The following is a 24,743-nucleotide window of genomic DNA, read 5'->3' on the forward strand; positions in this document are numbered from 1 at the left end:
TTTTTTAAATACATAACATGTACTTGATTACCTCAACATGTTCAAGACATAGCCTTATTTCAATTTATCTTGAAATGTTAAAAAATGGTTTTCTTCAAACTTTTCCATATGTAAAAATGATACAAAAACATCTACAGAATGATCTATCAGCTTTTAAACTGGGAATATACTCTATTTCGGATAGATTTGTCTAGACTAGAAAATAAAGGTTTCACTGACTTTCAGGTGCCACAAATGCAAAGCACGCTCATCATGTGAAATGTGTATGTCTAGTTACATTCTTCAAAAACTTGTACTTTTTAAATTATTATATTATACTAGTTATTGTTTATCGCTTTATACTGCACACATACCTTTAAGTTTGTTCTTTTCGTGATGGCAAGAGATGGCTTCAGAGAAGTGGAACCTGTGTGCTGCAGGCTAAGATGTCCTCAGCTCTACACAAGGAAAGATGGTGGGGACGATCCTGTCTACTGCTGATGGTTTTTTAAGTCTCAACCTGCCTGGCTTGAAACCCACGGAATCCAAAACAGTGGAATCCGACACAAAACATGAGCGTTCAAAGTGATCTTGACAAAGCTTTGCATGGAGTGAAGGAGTCCAGTTCTTCCTATTGATATCCGCGCCCACTGTCACCACCTTGCCGGCTCATTTTCCTTGTATGGAAACGAAAAGAAGCTTTTGCCCGATGCTGAACCGTTTTTACAACCATAAGCAACGCAGTAAACCATGTTATCATAAAACAAACATAAAGTAGCAATATCAAGACAAAAAATAGTCTCACAAAGTATGTAATTCGAAAAAAGCACCGATAGATTTGCATAAAACACAAGCACTGAAAGAAACACAATGGCCGGCGCGCAACGAAGCGTGTTTGGCAACTATTACGTCATACTTGTAAAACATCACGGAAACAGCCAAACGACCGAGAGGAACTTGAGTTCGAGGACCCGCGTATTTTGTTTCATTTTTTACTCAAAAACTAAAGTGTTTAAAAATATGGCAATCACACAGGAATTATACCTAAACAAAGTACAGTTTCTAAGGCAATTATTAATTTTGTTGAAAATTCACCTTCAATTTGTTTTCTGATGTTGAGTTTGTTACGAGTTGTAATCATGATGCTAATTTTATTGGTGCATTCCAAGTTGACAAGAAAGTAAGAAAATGTATAGAAACAACAGTTTGAGGTTATGTGTAAATATCAATACACACCGAAAACTCCATTGATATAAAATAGGGTAAAGATGAATTTTTATTCTGTTCGAAGTTGTTTTTCGAAATTATGGCTGATCTCAGGCGGTTTCCGACTCCTTTCTAAAAATATTTGATTTAAATTTAATGTTCAAGTAGGAACCCTGGTACAAGTTAATATCTTTTCTACATAATAACAAACACCAGCTTATAAACTAGGTTTATTTAGTACCTGGGCGCTTCTCTCAAACCCTTAATAACTGCAATAAACCTTTACAGAAGAAAATTCAATTATACAAACAGACACTTGGTTTTAGAATCACTGAATTAATAATATTCCCAATATAAACTGTTATCAGACCACAAAACACTGCGCAAAACAAAATAGAACAACAAACTAAATTGAAATATATGATTTAAAAATTACATGGAGTTCAGGAATCATTCCTAGCTTCTTGTATATAAGATTTTATTGATAAGCAGAGAACAACGTTTCGACCTTCCTTGGTCATCTTTAGGTCGAAACGTTGTTTCCTCCTTATCAATAAAAGTGTTAATATCCATACCAGCCATTTTGAGATACATTTATATTTCAAGTGGGTTTCTCGTTATCAAGAATGATCACAATTCGTTTCTTGGAACTTAAGTAGCAAAAAAACGTACACCCTTGTGCAAATTTATTGAAACAAGACGAAAAATTACGATTTTTTTCAGTTTTTTGCGTTTTATTTCTGAGAATCCAAAAATTACTCGCAAATTAATACATGATATGACCGCCTTTATTTTTCAGAAGATCGTTAATCCGCTTTGGCATCGAGTCCACGAGTTAACTGCAATCTTTACTAATTTTTTGATCGCGGTTCCACAACTCAATTATGGCCTCAATTAGCTTATCTTTCGTAGTACAGTCTTTTCCCCAAAGTCTTTCTTTAAAAATCGCCCAAATATTTTCAATAGGTTTGTTTGTTTGTTTTTGAATTTCGCACAAAGCTACTCGAGGGCTATCTGTGCTAGCCGTCCCTAATTTTGCAGTGTAAGACTAGAGGGAAGGCAGCTAGTCATCACCACCCACCGCCAACTCTTGGGCTACTCTTTTACCAACGAATAGTGGGATTGAGCGTCACATTATAACGCCCCCACGGCTGAAAGGGCGAGCATGTTTGACGTGACGGGGATGCGAATCCGCGACCCTCGGATTACGAGTCGCACGCCTTAACGCGCTTAGCCATGCCGGGCCTTTTCAATAAGATTTAAGTCTCGAGTTTCCAGGCCAGTCCAGCACCTTTATTCGCGTTATAGTCATAAAATTGTTCACAAGTTTCGATGTGTGGCACGGAGCCAGTTCTTGCTGGAAAATGTCAGATCTCTCTAGAAATCTCTTTTTCAATTCTGGAACGACTCTTTTCTGCAAAACTTCGATGTACTGTGGTCCTCGCATCATACCTTCTACGATAATTAAGCCTCCGACGCCATAGTAGATGAAAAAGCCCCAAAATATCTTCTTCAAGGGATGTTTTACGAACTGATTGATTTGAGATTCTCAAAATTTCTCACCTGGAGATCTGCGAACATGCAGACTTTTGTGACCCTGTGAGAAAAAATGAGTCTCGTCACTGAATAACACCTTCCTCCATCGTTCTTGCGTCCAGTTCTTGTATAGTAGAGTTGAGTAAATATATACTCCGACATTAACATAAAAATAAGTAGAGTAAGTCTTGTAGACATATTTTGATTTAATTTTCACCTACTAGGCTGTTTTGAGCTATGGAATTACGAGCATTTCTCCTTGAGTGTGAGTGTATTTATAAATATATATATACACTGCTGGCCAAAATCTTAAGGCCAATGAATATAAAGAAAAATATGCATTTTGCGTTGTTAGACTTGACCACTTATTTGAGTAGAGCTTCGAAAGATGAAAATAAGAAAAGGGAAAATAAAAATAAAAAACTTTTTTAACATTTAATAGGGAAAATGTGAACACTATGAAATTAGCCTAAATACTAGCTGGTCAAAAGTTTAAGATCATACTAAAAAGAAGTCCTAAACAAGGTAGGAAATGCCCAACAAGAGGTGTCAGTAGTGAGTTGCACGGCCGTCATTGCGAATAACTTCAAACATTCGCTTTAGCGTGGTCGAATATAAGCGTTTGCAGAAGGCTGGCTAGAATGTTATTCCAAGTGGTGAAGATGGCTTCACGAAGATCATGCACTGTTTGGAATTGACGTCCATTTCTATAGACTTCCTTTACCATCCACTCCAAACATTTTCAATGGGCCTTAGTTCGAGCGAACATGCTGGATTGTCCAAAAGAATCACGTTATACGCCATGAAAAAGTCCTTTGTCCTGCTGAAAGATCCAGTCATTTCCACATAAGCGAAAGCCTTCAGTCAATAAGGATACTCTCTCCAACATGCCAATGTAGCCAGCTGCTGTTTGACGCCCCTGTATAACCTAAAGCTCCATTGTTCCATGGAAGGAGAAAGCACCCCAGATCATGATGGAACCTTCTCCACTGTGTCGTGAAGAAAATCTCTCCGGTGTGATATCCTTATCGTGCCAGTAACGTTGGAAGCCATCTGGACCATCCAGGTTAATTTTTTTCTCATCAGAGAATAAAACTTCTTCCACTTTTCTACGTCCCATGTTTGGTGCTTCTCAGCAAAGTTTAACTGAGCTGTTTCATGGTGTGAAAGGAGGCGTGGCCTTTGAAGACGTTTACTGTTTTTAAAGCCTTTCTCTCGTAGATGCCATCTTATTGTTCTTGAGCTGCATTCTGCGTCCGTAAGGGTCTTAATCTGGTTCGACGATTGGCTGGTGTCTTGCCGGACAACCCGTCGAATGCTCCTGGTCAACGCCGGCGAAATTTTTTTAGGTCGACCACTTGTAATTCTCGTTTCGTATCCCTCAGGGTCTTTTAAGAAATTTGCAACAGCAGTTTTACTACGCCCAATCTCACCAGCGATGGCACGTTGAGAGAGACCTTGCTTTTGCAGCTCGACAATTTTGCCACGTTCAAACTCTGTCAACTCTTTAGCCTTTGCCATGTTTTTACCCAATGTAACAAGGAGATGTCAATGGGAAATGTTGAAAACGCTAATGCTTGAACGCAAATGCACAAATGACTAAATTTTGTTACGTGTTTACCGATTAACGCTTCGTTTCAACTTTCAGTATGGTCTTAAACTTTTGACCAGTTAGTGTTTGGGCTAATTTTATAGTGTTCACAATATCCCTATTAAATGCTAAAAACGTTTTTTTAGTTTTATTTTCATCTTTCGAAGCTCTATTCAAATAAGTGGTCCAGTCTAACAACGCAAAATGCATTTTTTTATGTTCATTAAACTTAAGATTTTGGCCAGCAGTGTGTATATATGGATTAACTATATGTTTAATATTAAATGTTATTTAGAATATCTATTCGTTGCTACTAGGTCGTGAAACGAGTTTTATCATCACGTTTTTTTTGGTTTTTTTGGAACTCGAGATGAACGTTATTAGAACATGTAACATGTATTTCATATTGTTCCTAAAAATTCTGAGACAAACCTTTTTATTACGTGTTATATATGCTTTATCTTGTTGCGTATTAAATGTATATAAACAATTAATGTTAAAAACAAATCATGTTTATTGTGTACTTTATGAATTTTAAAGATTCTTCCGACTCGATTAAAAGATGAAATTTGTTTGGTTTCATTTCCATCTGTGTAAAAAAAAAAAAAAAAACACAAGAAAACAGGAAGGTTTTATTTTTGTCAGCATCGTGTTATGAAACAGGAAAGTAATAACAAATGTTCAGGTATTTCTTTTAAAGTTTGACACGAAAATCAATGGGTGGATTTTGATTTATTCAAAACATTACGGCCTCTCTTTGTTTTATTTTGTAGGGCAGTTGGAATTTGCAGGGGGAGGCTGGACAATGAATGACGAAGCTATAACACATTATTCAGGAATTATTGACCAAATTACTCTTGGTTTGAGGTGGCTAAATGATACATTTGGTCAATGTGCTTTACCTAAAGTTGGATGGCAGATAGACTCGTTTGGGCATTCTAGGGAACACGCTTCTTTGTTGTCACAGGTAGTAAAATAAAAGGATTTTACAAAGTATTTAAGAATGAGGATCCATATTAATAAGATTCATTTATCTCACTTTCCAAAAACTGAGGTTGAATTCTGAATCTGGTTAAGAATCAGGATTTACTTTTATAACACCTAAAACTTTGAGTTCTCTTGCGTAAACGGTAAGTAATTAATGTTCTCAGCTTCCTGTGAAAAAAGTAAAAATCAGTTTTGTTATGTAAAGAATGAGAATATAATATCTTAATGTTAAACATGTAAATTATGTTTGGAACACATCATCAAGTCAGTATTTCCTTAAAGGACAAGTAAGGCTATTTTGTGAAACAACTACATTTATATGAGCTTCTAAAGAATAACCATTTCTTCTATAACAGGTAAGGAACTGAGGGTTTGTTGTGCAACAAGTGAATTAGATTTTCTTATAAGAAAGATAAATAATTAAAGTTCTCTTCTGTCAGATGTGAAGTATACACGCATTTCCATGGTTATTATTAAGCTATCTACCCAGGAGGACAGGCTTTTGGCTCAATCCCCCTTTTCTCAGTTTGTCTATCAGTGCTTTCTATTTCAAGCTCTAAGTGGTTTCTCTCTCATATTTCCATCTAGGATCTCATTCAATAACTAGTCTTCTCGAACAAGGTATACCTGCTATATATTTCCCATTTTCAGATTCTCCCTTTCAAGAAGAGTGGATCTACTCATCCGTTATTTTTCTCTCTCTCTACAGTTTTATTTGTTCATTTACAGCCAAAACACACCTAAAAACTCTCTAATATTCTAATATATTTTTTACACGGTGACCATACGTCTGCTCCACACAACATGCCAGTCCAAGTCGTAGTCCATTTATCCTTCTGGTGGTCAACACATCATTCTTTTACTAAGCACAGTTTTAACCATTACAATCTTTGCGCATTTCCAATCCTTTGTAAGGATACTTATTGAATACCAAAACTGATTCACTCTCTCCAGTTGTTGTTTGGTCAGAGTGATGTTCAGCTTAACTTCGCTTCTTCATAATAATTTCATTTCTTTTGTTTTGTGAAGCTTTCAAACTCTTTTACCCCTGCATTAATCCATCAAAAGTTTCTGCAAACTCTCTTAAGAACTCGTTACTAGAACTTTGTTTTTATTTGCATATTTGATTTATTTCTATCTCTGTTCTCTGACTTCCGATGTTTTCTCTAATTATCTCTATGCTCTTCTATAGTCATTACTTCTGCACAAGTGTATAAAATTATTAGAGATATTTGGCATCCCTTCTTTATCTTCCCATATTCCAGATTCTAGTCCTTAACATCACACTTTCATCGCCGCTATCTGATCCATACGTTAGTTGTCTGTCTCTAGAGTATAGGTCAACATTCTTGAACACGCAAAATAATTTCATCCGATTTACCACATCAAAGGCTTTTTCGAAGCCCAGAAAGTTTAAAAAGCACAAGACACTTTGCACTCACATCATTTTTATCGTCTTTTTCATAAATGAGGTAAGAAATAAATCTTTGCTCGTGAAACAGGTAAAGAACCAGGCTTTGATTTTGTAACAGGTAAGGAATACGCTTTCTTTTATGATACATATAAGGACATTCTTTTTATATCAGTTTTTAATTACATAAACGACGATATTTTTACTCTCTGTTTAAATAATGCTGTAAATCTTAAAGAAGATAAATGTTTAGATACTTAAAGAATGCCACTGTCACCTCGCCAGTTTATAAAATTAACGTTTTTTACCTTTTTCACAAAATTACCAATTCTTAGACTGTTAAAAAATAATTCAGTGTCTTTTTATCAACAGTGTTCATACATACGTTTCACATTGTTGTTTTATGTAACACGAATACTCTTGTTACGTTAAAAATATTTTTTTGTTTTGTTTACTTGTGCTGCAAACATTTTCTCATTGTTAAATAACGTTTACGACTTGTTACTATTCAGTCAAGTTACAGGTATTTTCATAACACTGGCAATATTTTTACATTTGAAATTATATTCCACAGATAAAGAAACCCATTAAAAAATATGACTTGTTTTTATCCCAAAGCGCACAATGTTCTTAGTTTATGTTTTTTTTTTATTTTACGTGATGCTTTATAATGAGGAATACATCACCTGTTTTCACTTTGTTCAACATTGCAGATGTTTTTTGATGGATTGTTTCTCGGGAGAATTGATTACCAAGATATCAAGAAAAGAAGAGCTGCTAAAACAATGGAATTCCTCTGGAAAGTTAGCCAGAGTTTGGGTGAGATTAATTTATAGGTTGCTGGGCACAAAAACCTTAGTCTTGTTTGTTTTTTAATTTTGCGTAAAGCTACACAAAGGTTGTGTGCGCCAGTCGTCCCTAATTTAGCAATGAAAGACTAGAGGGAAGACAGCTAGTCATCACCACCCACCGCCAACTCTTAGTCTACTCTTTTACCAACGAATAATAGGATTGACCGTCACATTATAACGCCCATACAGCTGAAAGGGCAAGCATGTTTAGGGTCGTGGGTTCGAATCCCTGTTACACTAATTTGGTTACTGCTTAATTCATCATTTGATTAAGAGTAGCGACGTAAAAGTTGGATAGTGTTACTAAATTGTTCTAACTCTAGTCCTACATTAAGGATGGCTAAAACTGGACTTTAAGATCTCTTACCAGGTTATAATAACAGTTTATATTAAAAGCATGTCTAATGAAACTGTAGCAGTTGTACAAAAAATGTGCAGTAATAATAATAATACGATGTTTACAAATTAATTATTATTCAAAAATAACTAACTGTTCTTTTTCTTGCATCATAGTGTAACAGAGAAATATTATATAGACCAGCAACAGATTACATAATTAACACTGAATTATGCTTATTTATTGATCGATTAGAGGGCGCCCGAAGCTACTTATTTACTGGAATTTTACCCAATGTCTATTGGCCCCCGAAAGGGTTCTGCTTTGATGTGAAATGTGCAGATCCTCCAATCACGGTAAAATCACTTTTTTTTTTTTTTTTGTAAAGCAAATCATAGAATACGACATTACGTTATATCAGTATGTTATCTAATCTAACTAGTATAGATAACAATATTCAATAATTCATGACGTGATTTACTCTGAAGAGTGAAATCACACTACTTATTTGCTTAAGGTATGATAAGTACACAATATCACGCCATTTTAAGATGTATTTTGATCTAATTAGAATATAACACACTATTCAGCCAGTTGATGTAATTTGATCTAATTAGAATATAACACACTATTCAGCCAGTTGATGTAATTTGATCTAACTAATATAAAACACACTATTAATTTGATTGAGGGTATAATTTGAATTGAATAGAATGAAACACACTGTGCAATCAGCTGGATGTGAGTTGATCTAACTATCATAGTATAGAAAATCCTATTCATTAGGCTGGAGATATTTCATTTAATTAGAATAGAAAACACTATTCATTTGTTTCAAGATGTGATTTGATCTAACTTCTATAGTACACACCATTCAATCGATTGAAAATGTGATTTGATTTAACTAGTATAGAACATGCTATTCAATCGCTGAAATGTGTTTTGATCTAATAGTATTGTTCACACTATTCATTATGTTTAAAATGTGATTTCATCTAATTAGTGTAGAGCACACTATTCAATCGGTTGAATGCTATTTGATCTAACTAGTATCGCACACAATATTTATTTGGTTCAAGATGTGATTGGATCTAACTAGTATATAGTAAATTATCCACTATTTGCAAAACATATTTAATATAGCTCGAAGGGAACGTATTATTTACTTCAAGATATGATTTGATCAAACTAGTACATAACACTATATTCAATCATTTTAGAATATGATCTATTATTTTAAAATAAACTCTCCAACAACTGCTGGGAAAATGGTTTAATATAACTATTATAGAACACATTATCTGCTTCAAGATGTGATTTGATCATCCTTGTATAGAATATTCTGTCATATCAAGATATTATCTAATCTTATTGTTATAGAAAACGCTACTCTCACTTGAAAATATTGGTATGATTAATCTAGTACAAAACATAGTCTTGTCACTCTGAGATAAGCTAGTTTATTAGACGTAATCCAACCATGATAAAACTATTTTTTTTCTAACGACTATTGCAAAAGTAATCCAGATGATAAATATAGACAACATTCATACAAACAGATAAATAAAAAGATTAATTTGAATGAGTGGAATCTCTAATTGTACTTTTGTTTCTGCTTTTCTCTATACGCTGTTTAGTTGTCACACATACGTAAGGGATATTTATTCACAATTGAGGTTATTGTTGGAAAATAAAGCGACATCTGTTGCGCAAAATGTGCACGAGACAAGTTTTATGATAAAAGCTGTATAAACGACTACCGGTTTTTGTTTGCTTTTTACGAACTGCTAGATTTTAATACCCTCTTGCTTGTAATCTTAACGTGTTGTTGAAATACTTTAATCACAGGATATTTTAATACACTTAGCTTTAACAGTTTTATTATAACAAGTGTTAAATCAATATAGTTTTCACTTTGACTCATCACTGTCTTCTTCACCAACCGTTTTCACTTTTTTTTTATTGTAATATAAATAGAGTTCGTATTTAGAGCAACAGACAACTACACTCTGAACCAATATCAGCCCACATAGAAGTGTCAGTCATTGAACCTTCGTATACGTTTTAGTGTAGGGAAAGTGATGTGGGATTTTTAAATTAATTTATTTTTTATCAACCGGCTTAGTATCCATTACGTGTTATGGTGTCAAATACCTCCGCTTCAAGTTTGGCCACTGAAACACAAGAACACTTGATTGAGACATTTTTCATGCAATATTTATTGAAATACTTTAAAGTAATGTAAACTACTCAAAATTATAATTGTTTAAGTGTCGTTATTTGATCACAATATTTTGTGTTGTATAGGATCTAAATGGAAAAATGAAGGCATACCAGTTTAAAGATACAATTATGTCACAGGTAAGGGTGCCGATAAAAGTACACAGTCGCTTTTTAAGTCCTGATATTAACTTTGAAATATTGTAAATCTCATTACTTTTAAGTAACAGTTTTATTTAACCATGTATCGCTACAAACAACGACTGATTTTTAAGCGACTTCTTTAATCACATATCTTTGCAACAAGCAGTTAGTTTTAAATGGCTTCGTTATATCTCATAATTACAGTTTTATGTCATTAACTTAAATATATATTTAACTAAGTGCAGACAGCAATTTTTCGATACCTAATAAACCAGATCTCTGTTGGTAGGTGGGGAGAGTTGAGTTTTGAAAGATAATTTAAATGTTTATCGAAACTATTGTTCAGGATGGTGGCTAGAAGAAAGTTATATAATTGGCCATTTAAATTAAATATGAACTTCAAAACAGCATGAAAATTATTGTAATTAGAGTGATTCCGTTTTTACATTAAAAAAAATCAAAAACAAGTTTTGGATCTCGGATCTGAAAACTTCGAAAGAAATTAAACACTACTTATAGAATGGTTTATTTTGTTTCCATGTTTTAGGCGACACATTACAAAACAAACCATCTGGTAGTTACCATGGGAATGGACTTCTATTACGAGGTTGCAGAGAGGTGGTACAAAAGTCTCGACAGACTTATGTACTACGTTAACAACATGGTACGTAGCTTTGAATCATCTGAAGCATTTGATATATGTTTAGAAATAGATTATTCGAATGACGGAGATTAAGAGTGCATTGAGTTTAGTAGCCGTTCTAACGTTCAGGAAAGGGATCATATAGTTAATACGTTTTGGTTGCATTTTTTCTGAAATATGTGATTAAATATTTGAATTTTTATGACACTTTGTTTATTAAAAGCTATCCCCGAACTGTTTGAAGGTTACCTTGACAATGATCTCCATGTGGTTTTAGTTTAAAAAATTTCATCAAGATTATGAATTTAGTTAAAATAAAAAAGTATGGTTAATTGTAACTGACATAAATCACCGCCATTCATAAATATTTTAACTTAAACAAGTCGTAAATAACACACATAATTCCTTTTTTTCTCAAAAACGGATGGCAAAAGAAAGCAATCATGGATCAATTTATGGTCATCTCTGTCGGTGTTTGGGTAAGAAAAGTTCATACCCCGGAGGGTCAGGTTCTCTATGGCCTCTTCCTCCTCCCTGTACTTATGTTCTTGCCAATTTATGGTCAAATAAGCTTCTTTCTTTGTTTTAAATTTTCGCGCAAAGCTAGCTACACGAGTGCTATCTGCGCTAGCCGTCCCTAATTTAGCAGTGTAAGACTAGAAGGAAGGCAGCTAGTCATCATCACCTACGGCCAACTTTTGAGTTACTCTTTTAGCAGCGAATAATGGGATTGACTGTCATATTATAAGGCGAGCATGTTTGGTGTGAGGGAGATTCAAACTTGCGACCCTCAGAATAGGAGTCGAACGCCCTAACCACTTAGCCATGCCGGAAGGTTATAGTAGTTAAAACGTATTATTACCTGGAGAGAAAATGTACTAAATTTAACCACCTGGCCACGCCGTGCCCAAACAATCCTTAGCGAGATCTATAAATGATTAACTAAACTATGTGATTGCATTTACTAATACCTTTTTTTAAATACTGTTTTTTTTTTGTATTTTATATTATTCTCTTTCTTAGTGCACGTGTCCTTTTTTTAAAAAATTACAAATGAAATATCCAGTCTACTTTCCGGTTGATAGAAGAAACAACGTGCCATAAAAAACTGGATTTTTTAGGCTATTTATATATTAACTTTGGAGTGGAAGTAAAATAGTAATATATATTACATCTGTTATAAACAGTACCGGCGAGGCTTTTCGCTCAGTACTTCGGTTCTTCAAGTATCATATATAAAATAAAGGTTGAGATTGACCGATATTAGCAAACTGTTTGAACAACAACTGTTTCAGTGCAAACCGGATTGGTGAGGTGTTTTTTTAATATATTGTAGTTATGTATTTGAATTAGAGACGGACGTTTTGAACACTTTGATGTTTATTGATTTCAATTCCAAGTATTACTAATTACTATCGTCTTGTTAATCTTTTCATTATTAAGTAAAAGTGACCAATTAGCTAGCTCGTCTTATTGATCCCGAAGCTCGTCAATCGACAACTGCGTCAATGTGTGAACAGTACATTAATGTTTGGGTTTTGAATTTCGCGCAAAGCTACGCGAGGGCTATCTGCGCTAGACGTCCCTAATTTAGCACTGTAAGACTAGAGGGAAGGAATCTAGTCATCACCGCTCGCTGCCAACTCTTCGGCTACTCTTTTACCAAAGAATAGTGGGATTGATCGTCACGTTATAACGCCTACACGTTTGGTGCCGTGATAAATGATTAAGCTAAATTAAGATTTTGTGAGTATCATGGTGACAGAAGGTGAATAATAGTAATATAGCCGAAATGTCACATCGACATAAGAAGTGCAGATTAAGTATATGCATATCAAGTGTCCAAGCAGACTGGTTTTGTTCTTAACATTCAAATTTTATTAGTAAATAAATATTTTACGCTAAAGCTTTATCATTCCTTAATGTTATCAAAAAACCTCAATTTCCTGATTGTTGTTACAAATCACATTTCTGTGACAATTTCCTGATTGTTGTTACAAATCACATTTCTGTGACAATTTCCTGATTGTTGTTACAAATGACATTTCTGTGATAATTCTAAGCATTAATGGAAAATTTTTAAAGTTTGTTTTATGTTACTCCTAAAAATGTTAATGTTGTTCTTATCTTATTCCTAAAAATATTGATATTGGTCTAATTTTTCTCCAAAAAATGTTAATCTTAGTCTTGTCTTACCCCAATAATCTTAATGTTTGCCTTATCTCACTCCTTAAAATGTTATTGTTTGTTTCATCTGACTCTCAAAAATGTTATTGTTTGTTTCATCTGACTCCCAAAAATGTTAATGTTGATCTTGTCGCACTTCTAGGCCCGGCATGGCCAAGCGTGATAAGGCGTTCGACTCGTAATCTGAGGGTTGGGGTTCGAATCCCGGTCGCACCAAACATGTTCGCCCTTTTAGCCGTGTGAGTTTTATAATGCGACGGTCAATTGCACTATTCGTTGGTAAAAGAGTAGATCAAGAGTTGGCGGTTGGTGGTGATGACTAGCTGCCTTCCCTCTAGTCATACACTGCTAAATTAGGGACGGCTAGCGCAGATAGCCTTCGAGTGACTTTGCGCGAAATTCAAAACAAACAAACAAATCAAGTGAATTCGGGTTAGTTTCTTTTATTTGCCTGAACATTTGTATACACGTCCCACTACATATGTTAGTCATTAAAGCCTTCTACATAAACAGAAATCATAATGCACTTTCTTATTAAATTTTCGGACATTACTTATGATAGACTTAATAGATGAATGATAAATTTTGCAATTATCGTGTGCTAAAGAAATTTAATAATCTACATTCTTGAAATAGAAAAATTATTTTCCTTTTAGAATAATTTTGGCTATGGGCCTTCTTGAAGTGCTTGTTTTTCAGAGGAAACACCTGAAGAAGGATCGTGGCCAAATGAAAGTTCTGACTTTAAAATTTCCCTTCGGAAAATCAAGTTAATATTCTGTAGCTAAGATTCCACATTTATCATATATCGCTGATTGATGGGTATAGAATTGAACAGTTTGCATGTAGTATAAAACTGCATTTTGAAAAAAAAAAAACAGAACTAAATAACTGAAAATAGCTACATCTATTGAAACTTCTGATGAGAATACTTGTTTTCCCAAACTTAATGGAGGTATTTATGATGTTGAAGATAAAATACGAAAGCTTAAATACAAAAGTTTAAATATTGTAAATGATAAAAACAAAGTAAAACGACATGTAATTGTTTTAAAAGCCTAATTTACTTGTAGATTCTTTAGGATAAGTAAATGAAAAATAAAGACTCTAGTCGAAAATTTGTGATTCATTAACGAAAACGGATAAAAAACATTTTTTATATTTTGGGACTATAGATCCAAATATATTTTAACTGTATTCTGAGAAAGGTGCCACAAAAAATAAATTGAAATTGTATATTTTAACAGGATAGTGGTGGTAAGGTGAATATGTTTTATTCTACACCGGCTTGTTATCTCAAAAGTCTTAACCAAGCAAACGTCCAGTGGAGTGTCACAACTGAAGACTTCTTTCCCTACGCTGATAGAGTTCATAGCTACTGGACTGGTTACTACACAAGTCGACCTAGTCTTAAACTTTATGCAAGAGAAGCCAACACGTTCTTACAGGCTAGTACACATTACTTGATAGTTATTGTCACGAGATATACATTTTATTTACATTTACATTTAAAGAAGTGTCACAACAATATGATTGTAACTTTTTCAGGAAACTTGTGAGAATTCTATTGTTGGAGCTATAAAATAAAGAACAGCCAGTTTATATATATATATACAGGGTGAGCCAAAAGTAGGTGGACAATAAAAAACATTTATTTAGAGATCATGTATACGTACAACTATATGTAATAAGACAATTATATTAATGAAAATAAAATGTTATTTATTAACGCAGATGCTCAAATTGTTTTCCTTCCTAAAAGAGATTTCCAATACTCTTTTAACACCCATATTCTTTATCTGTATTTAAAGTATTTGACATTATGGGTTCTATTACCAATCTAAAAAAAAAGAAAACAGATTAAATTAAAACAAATGTAATTATAAAATTGTAATTATATAACACAAATAATATAGTTGCAACATAGTTATAATATACAATTGCATTAATATAACCGATACATAAACCTATTCCAAATGCTGTCCACCTACTTTTGGCTCACCCTGTATATAAACTTCATCAGAACTCTAAGTTTGAGCTACAGAATAAAGATGTAATAATATTAATACTTACTCTGCGAAGCAAGAAAACGTTTTTGGTGAGTTGATTCCAAAATAAAACTTTCTAGTGTTCTCCCTTTTCAAAAACTTTAAACTAATCCAAATTGTTCTTCGAATTTGCATTAGTTTCCAGGTTATTAAGGATTAAATCCCATACACGTACTATCTCTCACGCAAAATACCGTAGAATTAATAAATCAAAACAAAGATGTCACATATAATACATATACAAACAGTTTGGCAAATCATTTGTTGAAAGGTGAACTACAGTGTGTTTCTTTACTAAGGATACTTTATCAAAAATCTGCTATTGGAAATATTGACTCCGGATGCACAAAGTTAAGGAACAGTTATTTTCTGAGTGTGAAAGTAATTTTTTTCGTCAACAACGTTAAAGGTAAAGTCTATGAATAGAAAGCACAGATGTTTAACAACTCAAAAAAACAACTGAAAGATTGAATCCAAACTTTACCATTCACATTCATTAATTCTAAGCTAAATTACTAAACTTCTTGATTATGTAAGTGACACAGATGAAAAATGACTATAAATATCGTGACAGATTGATTAAGTTGAGAAGAAAGCGAAAAGAATGGGACGTCAGATATAATTTGTTCTCCAACCTACCATTAACCGTAGTGGCGTAGCTATTATCTAAGTTTCACGATTACGTTATATTATTTTATTATTCAATCAAAATTAATGTTTTAACTCTGTTTTATTTTTAGGCTTGTAAGCAGCTTTCTGCATTATCTGGAGTACAAAACCATGACATCATCTTCCTAAGTAAGCACGACATACCTAGCTTTGTTTATATATTTAACCATGTTACCTAACTCACTGTAATAATCAATACATGTTCACAGATTAGAATAGATATACAAATTCCATAATAATCTTTATTTTTACAGTATCTTCTAGGTTAAATTACAGGGTTATTTCATGAAAAAATGCTTATTGAGATTCATGCGCTAATACGATTAATTTTTTAGTTGTAATATACTTAGTTTGAAGGGAGTGACAAACACGAGACTATTCAAATGTCATGTAAACCATAACTTTTAGAAAATACTGTATTTCACTGTGTGACACTCTTGTTTTCTGTTAATCTTTCAAATAACGTGATTGAGTTGAGATAGTACAATACGATAGAATGATATTCTATGTCTATCTATATCTGTCTTTCTGCCTTGTGTCTCTTTGCTTATTGACCTGTACTGGTTCTCCCACACATTTATTTGTCTGTACGTGTTATCAGTTCAGATGTTTGTTGTTGAATTTCGCGCAAGGCTGCACAACGGCTGCCGGATTAGATAAATATTTATGTATGTTTATTTATTTCTCTGGTCTCATTCTTCCTTCTTTTGTCTACCTACTTGACAGATACTCTGGAAAGAAATATAAGTAAGCCAAGTAATTAGTAAAAAAAACAATAATAAATGCTATATTTGTTTTAATATTTTTGTTGTTTTTATTAGAACGTGCTGTAGCTGTCCAGCAACATCATGACGCAATAACGTAAGTAACATGATAACTGTTTTATTAATTGCGAAGATTGCAACGACATAAATACAATAACTTGATTTATACGGTATTATCGTTTGGAAAAGTATGATATGTATGTATATATGGCAATATTTCAAAAGTTTATTGACATTGACATTGGAAACGGAAAGGGAAAGGTTTTGTATATGTTATTGTCATATACAACTTCATTCTTAAGAAAACATCAAAAATGAAATGTTTTCTGAGTTAAATAAAATAGGATTGAAAAAGTTAAACGATTTTTGTTGGAGAATTGCAGAATAATAATAATAATTTGTTCTTGTTTTAGAAGCAACGAATATTCTGGATGAACATTCAACTGTTAGGTCCAGGGAAGTTTGGTTTTGCTGTAGTAACTGTATTTGGTCTGTTCTTATATTATGTTCCATATCTTTTCTATCTTCCCTAGAGGCACTGAACAAGAACACGTAGCTAAAGACTACACCAAACAGCTGTACTTTGGGATTTCGAAGTGTCAGGTATCTACATTTTCAACTTTAATAAGACGCGGACGCTAGGTGTTTTTTAGACGCTTGAAATGACGTATTCAACGTAAGCACTCTAGACGAGCATGTGACTAACTATATGGCTGGTATACGCTAGTAAATGGCTAACTAGATGGCTGGTATACTCTAAAGTATTTATCATAATTGGGTTGCTCACGTGCTATTGTGCCCCGCGAAAACTCGTAAGTCATTGGTCGCCTGGTTGGATTTAGTTTGACTATGATGTCAACATACACATAAAGATACGTGGTAATTATCTTCGGAAAATGACAGGTAATAGTTATATGAGACATTTATTACTGCGTTTAAATATTTAAACATGAGGTTTAACGATGAGATCAAGCAGAAGAATAACATAATAAAACACCCAAGAACTTCTTTAAACAAGCAATTTACTGACGTTAATTATGATGGTTTCACTAAGTATTCTCAGAGAGATCTTGTAGGTTTTAATAACATATATTTAAAAGTTGACTTGGAGTATGTACTAAATAACACAGCATTTAACCAATCAATTTGCAAACAAAACGAATCTTCAAGGTCTACACTTTGAGCGTAACTGGTCTGTAACATCAGAAGCACATAATAAGTTTGTTTCGTCCTCACCGTGTTGTAGTTTTGGTGTGGACCGTGTGGTGATTAACCCCCCCCCCCAATAGAGTTTTTCCTTTTTTAACTCTTGCGTGTGGTATTTATACTTCAACGTTTTTCTTAAATGAATAATTGTTTTCAACAGTAATACAAACTGAATTCGAATAAGAACAAATGGCTCTTTATTTATAAATTACATAGTAGATGTATAAGGAGACAATGGCACGTTAAACTATCACTGGCCGCCAACTCCCAACATATAGGATCTAGTGGGATTCTGACTTCTAGATCACGTGATGTAAATACAATGTTTAACAAATGTTTTACCATCCCAAGTCGGAACTCGTGCTTCAATTGTCAGTTTAAAAAGAACATAAATTACTAAATGAAAATAAGCGGGACTAAATCATCCACCGTTATTTAAATATAATCAAGTAATTTATGTCTACGATTTCCTTTCCTGTGTGCACATTGGTTATTTCTACATCATATAATCCATAATTATTTAAACTAACTACTTTTATTTAATAACCCTGGGTCATTAAATCAAGCAAGATCACTGTCCCAATACATATTTACTTGGTGGTGTTTCACACGCATGAATTTAATATAGTTAACGTTATGTGATTTAATACATTTGTCTACAAGGACACTTATTTTTTAATGGCTTTGTAGTTAGTTCATGGGTGGTTCAAAACAGTGAAACAAATCATATAGTTACTCACAAACTGATCTGCCTAGTTTTGGAGATGATGTTTTCGAACTTTGTGTTCAGTTTTTCATCAAGAGTTCGAAATATTGTCTTCAAAACTCGACATAAAGCAGGTGCAGGACATATAAAACTAGACATAAAGCAGGTGCAGGACATATAAAACTAGACATAAAGCAGGTGCAGAACATATAAAACTATTCGTAGTTCATGGTATCAAAACAAAATGTTCTTTGATAACAGGAAGTACCAAGTGTTTAGTGATTTTTTTAAATTTGATTTTGGTAACATTAGTTATAAGCGTTCCATCATTGTTTAAAGTTTTGTCAACTTCAAATGTTATACACACAAAAACAAACTTTATCTCAGAAATCCGTAATATGATTTTTCTCGAAGTTCCTTTTGCAAAGAATGTAGCATTAAGGGTGAAAAGAAAACGCTGTCAAAAATCGGTTCATAAAATACATTAGACAACCATGTTTATTATACAGTAAAACCTGTCTAAGACGGAATCACACGGGACAAAGTAAATTTTCCGGTTTAAGCGGGTTTTCCGGCTTAGACAGTGAACGTGCATTTCCTTAATTATATATCATTTTTGAGCAGAACGTTATACTTGCTTGACTCAAGGGAACTAAGACGTTTGTGAATAAGTTATTATACTGTTTATGCTATATTTATTAGAATAAGAACAAAAATAGACATTCAAAATATACATAAGTTCATAAAATCTTAATCAAAAATATTTGAAGAAAGTGTCCAATTTCAACTGTTTCATTTTTTAATGGGCTTTCTCATGCGGTTAAAAGAGAACACCAATTCTAAAGCCTTTTCATGAAGTTCATTTTCCCCCTACATTTTTGCATACAATTTAATAGTGTTAATATAACTTAACACTTGCGATGAAGCAGGAATTTCTATTTCCTCACTATTTTTTTATATTTTGTTCATCTTTTGAATCTCTCACACTGTCCCCATCTTGCGATTCAATTATAGATTTTAAATCAATTTCATCAGTTTCTGTTAAAACATTCTTGTTAACAAAACTTTCCGCTTTCACAGAATCATCTGCATCAATCTACTCAATCAGAGTTTAAATTTTACTATAATCGTCATAACAAACAACTTTTTAAAAAATAAGGGTATTTAGTAGCTTTTCTTAAAAATAAGGATATTAAGTAAATTTTCCCTAAATTTTAAATTATGGAGGATAGGAATTTATTTTTGTCGAAAGAATTATTTAAAGAGTTGAATTTTGTACTTAAAAGAAAAATATATTTCTACAAATCACGAATCTAATTTAACTGCAAAAATAATGACGGCAGAAAAGAGAACATAATATATTTAACTAATATTTACTGTAACAAAATGTCCGAATATTTATTAATAGTTGAACAAATTATTAATTAAACAAAAATTATTAATATTTAAAGAAATTATTAATTAAAAAAGAAATTAATATTTAACCAAAAACATTATTTCCGCCTTACTCAGGTTCTAATCCTACTTGTTGATAGCTGAGGTAGGTGAAAGATAATTTTCCGTCCGCATTACACAGGTACCGCCGTATAGAGAGCCTTTTATAAGAAAAATCTTAACATAATGTTGCAAAATGTTTATTTCCGGATTGTACAGGTTTCTGCCCCATGCAGTTGCCGATTTAGACAGGTTTTACTGTATATAGTTTTAGAGAAGTAACTTAAGATTGTAACCTAGTTTTACTCGTACTATTGCAAAGTGGTATATCACATACGCATTCCAAGAATTAGTTGAGAAATTGACCCACACATTAAAGATGCAATGGTAATACTTGTACCACTAAGATCTTGTTTAATCTTAATTGAAGTCCCCGTAATGCTTGTACAGAATTATCAGTAAAACACATGTCAACAAACTGTAACAAAATAAATATGGAACATGAAAATTATACGAATGTGGAATCCAGAAAACTCAAAATTGTAGTTTCATACATTTTCTACTGGTGTTAATTCTTGCAATCAAGTAGATTTTGCTGCTTTCAGAATACGCATGTGGTTTGTATAATGAAACAGGTCATATGAACATCACGAACGATTTATTGGAACAGCAAAGAATTTTATCAGACACCTCTAGAACATATGTTATTCATCATTTCATCTATTACAACAAAACCTCACCAAAAGTCGTATAGTGAGAAAATATAACATGAAAATGTTATAATTAGCATCAGTAACCTTTTGCCAGTTCTCATTAAACATTCACTATTTGGTTGGTCATTCTCCTACTATATTAAACCTTACGAGTCGATGTGACATGTTGTCGATGATATTATTGGTGTAATCCGCCATTATTTCATCTCAATTTCCCACTAGGAGACGCTGTATCTCAGCTACAATAGCTAGTTTAGGGCCGCTGTTAGCAAATTACCGGCTCAGTTATGCCTAATAGTTCTCAATGGGATTATAATCTGGAGACTTTGCTGGCCATAGTAATTTTTAATACTGGTTGAGATAATTCTGCACAATACGAGCACGATGGGGAATGATATTGTTATCCTGAAACACAAAGTTATTAGCAAAAGTTGCCCTAACATATGGCAGACATATCATCTCCTTAAAATGCCTGTATGAGGCGCCATTGACGTTTCTCTGGAGAATATGAAGAACAGTTATTCCACTACAATGAATAGCTGCTCAAATATGTACTACACCACCTCCTAAGGGAAAGAAAATATATCCTAATCTATTTCTAGGCAGAGAACGAATATGAATCCCACCATCAGCTTTAAAAAAACGGAAACAGGATTCATCAGAAAAGACGACATGTTGCCAGTGTCCATACAATAAGTTGGTATGCTATCTTGCCCAAGTAATGTGGTGACAGCAATGAAATCTGGTTAATACTAGCTTGCAAATAGCCTTTCTTTCTTTAGTCAGTCTCCTATTGACTGTTCTTCTGGATATTCTCTAATACATGTGTTCATGCCATTCCTGTGGTAAAATGTTGCAAGACTTTTTTTCAACCTTGTTGTGTTAATCTGACCAGAAAACGGCCATTTCGGGCAGTAGTTTTGGGGCTTCTACCAACAGACTTTTTTGGACAAACGTTTCCTGTAGTCCGATGTTATTTCAGGGTCCTGAACACATTACACTGGAAGTACACTACTGTTCATGTAATATCCGTTTGCTTCATACAATTTATTGATTGTACACCAAACATAGAATTATCTGAACAAAATGTTGGCTTGTTTCGGAAAAGATTACACTAAAATCACACTGTTTTATAAAATACAGGTGTGTATGTGTGTTTTGACGAATAAATATTCAAAACAATTTATACTGACCAGAATAACAAATCGTACACGTTTGTCTGATCATACACTACCTTATGTGTTACTATTCAGGCATTTACTTAATAATTACTCCATGCATGTAGACAATGATACCACATACAACAAGAGGCAAGCATTTTGGCCAAGACTGTATTACCTTACTGTTTATTTGCAAAGAAGTGTTTCAAGAATATTTTTATAGAAATTCAGCAAGCCTAGTTAGCTATAAGTTTCAGTGTAATACTTTTTGGATTTGATTTTCCACTGATGAAACATTTTACAAACAATCTCTTAAGAAAATTTTCAATGGTTTTAAAAGTCAGTTATTTTGAGTCTACTGTATGACTTCTAAGAAATTCTAATGTTTATACAACATTAAACTACTTTTTTGAATGTTGTATCTGCAGGAGATAATTGAGGAATCTCTGAAGACCCTTCAATTTGGTAACGCTAGTGTAGATGGAAGTTACGAATACTGTGAAAACCTAAACGAGAGCAGCTGTCACGTGACTGAATACAATGAAAAAGTGAGTAGGTAATGCATTTCAGTACTGTTATGAAGTTAATGGATTATGCAATACGATTAGTATTTGCCATTAAACTCTCATCAAAGCGTGGACTAAATACCGTGTCATAAAATAACTGGATTATACAGCAACTTAATTACCTGATGTGATTGTATATTGTGATAAGGAAACTGGGGTGACTGAATGCAGTGATAAGGTGACTGTGATGTAACTAAATTGGGTATCTATAAGGTAATTGTGTAATGTAACTGAATGTAAAGATGAAGAGACTGTAATTAAATTTAGTTAGTGATAATATGAGATGTGACTGAATGAAACAATCATATGACAATTACTTAATGTAGCTGAAAGCAATAATTATAGGATAGCTATATTACAACATTCAATATAATAATGATGTGACTATGAAGACAGTGATGTGATTGAAGTGACGATAAGGTCCATTTATCTTCAGGTTCCTTCTGATTTGTTTATTCTTTCCCGAGTTCTACAATATTTAACGCAGTATATTAATTAAAATATTTCTCTCTGTCCTTGAGTTTATCACTATAAGGTGGCCAGTTTCTCACCTGATGCTAAGAAAGTAGAGTATTAAATTCAGATGCATGTTCCCCTAACAGTGATTGTGTTTTGGGCATGAATAACCCTCGAGGATCAGGGTCGAGTACGGCTCGGTGGCTAGTTTGCTGGAGTACGGGTTTCCGGATCTTTCTTCGTGTCTCGTTACCACCAAAAAAAATCGTTCTCAGGTCTTATAATGGTGCTATCTAAACCTTACTATTCGGTCAGACAAGAATAGGCGAAAAATTGGTGACTGTTTCTGTTAGCTAGCTACCAGTCCTCTGGTCTGTGAATTCAAAATGAGGGTATACTAGTGCAGTAGCTCTTGAATAGCTCTGAGTAAACTTCTGTAAGAATTTTTTTTTTTTAATTTCGCGCAAAGCTACTCAAGGGCTATCTGCGCTAGCCGTCCCTAATTTGGCAGTGTAAGACTAGAAAAAAGGCAGCTAGTCATCACCATCCACCGCCAACTCTGGGGATACTCTTTTACCAACGAATGGTGGGATTGGTCGTCACATTATAACGCCCCCACGGCTATAAGGGGAAGCATGTTTGGTGCTACGGGGATTCGAACCCGCGACCCTCAGATTACAAATCGAACGCCTTAACCTACCTGTCCATGCCGGGCGTACTTCCGTAAGAAACACCCTCTAAGATTTCGCCCTCTATTTGCTTGTACGTGTTTTGTGTATGAAATGTTTTGTAGCACTGTATTAGCACAAAATAAAACAATATTGTTACTTACTATTATATGTTTTACTTAATTTCATTTTTACTTGTTCTTGATCGACGTAGAATAAACATAAAATGATTTTTTTTCGTTTAATCAACCTTCTTACAAAAAATATTTCTTGTTTGGTAACTTTGTGGCTTGTGAAAATGACTAGCTATATAAAATTAGTATTAATGTTACAGGTTATTGCAGTGATATACAATCCCTTAGGAAAAGCTGTGAAGCATTATGTTAGATTTCCAGTTTACGGACAAATGTACCAGGTCTTTAACGAGAAAGGAACTTCCATACAATACCAGGTAACAGTTTGTCATTGTTATCTGTTTCAGTAAGTGAAATTCTAAACTTTTCAGTAACTAGAAGCGTCTTTAGAAAACTACAGGCTTGATTATTTGTGATAATACTTATCAGTATTTAGTTAAGACCCTTTCAGACAAGAGAAAGTAAACGATCAGTGAAAAAAAAAAAAACATTGAAAAGTTATATCTGTAAATGTATCTTCATTCGAACAGTCCCCCTGGTGGGTCAGCGGTAAGTTAACTGACTTACAACACTAAAATACAGGTTTCCATTTTCTGCAGATAGTCAGTCCATTGTGTATTTGAGCTAAATCAACCAATCAATTGAGCTACATCTGGACATTTACCGAACAAAATAAAAATAAAGGAACTATTAAATTTATTAGTAACTAAAACGAGTTTATTATGACTATAAAAGGTTACAGAAATACTAGTTGGTTTGTAAGAATCTAGTTATTAACGTTCAATAAGTTCATACTAAACAAAACAGTAATTGATAATACACAGACACGTGGACTGAATTAGAATGAAAACCTAATTTGAAACAAACAATGACAGAAAATCGTATCCAGTTTCTTTATCCCTTTCTGCTTTCTTTAGTATTCTCTTTTTTCTCACTTCTTCTGTCTTGATTGATGGTTGGTGCAAAGGGTATTTTGGGCTGATTTATGAATCAGCTTGAATCAGATTAACAGTGGAACATAAGAGAGGAATTTCTCTCGATAACAGTTACTGCTAAACTTTATTCTTTAAAGAATAAAACTATAGCACATGCACACAAGCGTTAAATCTTTAAGAACAAAGAAAGAC

At 33.5% G+C, this 24,743-nt stretch overlaps 1 protein-coding gene across 5 annotated transcripts in view; it reads left to right on the plus strand.

The window, feature by feature from the left end:
• Positions 1 to 24,743, plus strand: part of LOC143229538 (lysosomal alpha-mannosidase-like) — a 48,440-nt gene that overhangs the window by 13,684 nt on the left and 10,013 nt on the right. For all 5 annotated transcript variants that reach the window (XM_076462022.1, XM_076462020.1, XM_076462019.1 and 2 more), the window contains 11 exons: positions 5,086 to 5,279; positions 7,424 to 7,529; positions 8,154 to 8,254; positions 10,206 to 10,259; positions 10,810 to 10,926; positions 14,340 to 14,540; positions 15,881 to 15,938; positions 16,631 to 16,670; positions 17,107 to 17,176; positions 22,221 to 22,340; positions 23,817 to 23,933. In XM_076462022.1, the coding sequence (XP_076318137.1) occupies positions 5,086 to 5,279; positions 7,424 to 7,529; positions 8,154 to 8,254; positions 10,206 to 10,259; positions 10,810 to 10,926; positions 14,340 to 14,540; positions 15,881 to 15,938; positions 16,631 to 16,670; positions 17,107 to 17,176; positions 22,221 to 22,340; positions 23,817 to 23,933 (1,178 nt within the window). The remainder of the gene's footprint in view (positions 1 to 5,085; positions 5,280 to 7,423; positions 7,530 to 8,153; positions 8,255 to 10,205; positions 10,260 to 10,809; positions 10,927 to 14,339; positions 14,541 to 15,880; positions 15,939 to 16,630; positions 16,671 to 17,106; positions 17,177 to 22,220; positions 22,341 to 23,816; positions 23,934 to 24,743) is intronic.

This window comes from Tachypleus tridentatus, chromosome 10, assembly GCF_004210375.1.
Source record: "Tachypleus tridentatus isolate NWPU-2018 chromosome 10, ASM421037v1, whole genome shotgun sequence".
In the NCBI taxonomy this organism is placed as follows: domain Eukaryota; kingdom Metazoa; phylum Arthropoda; class Merostomata; order Xiphosura; family Limulidae; genus Tachypleus; species Tachypleus tridentatus.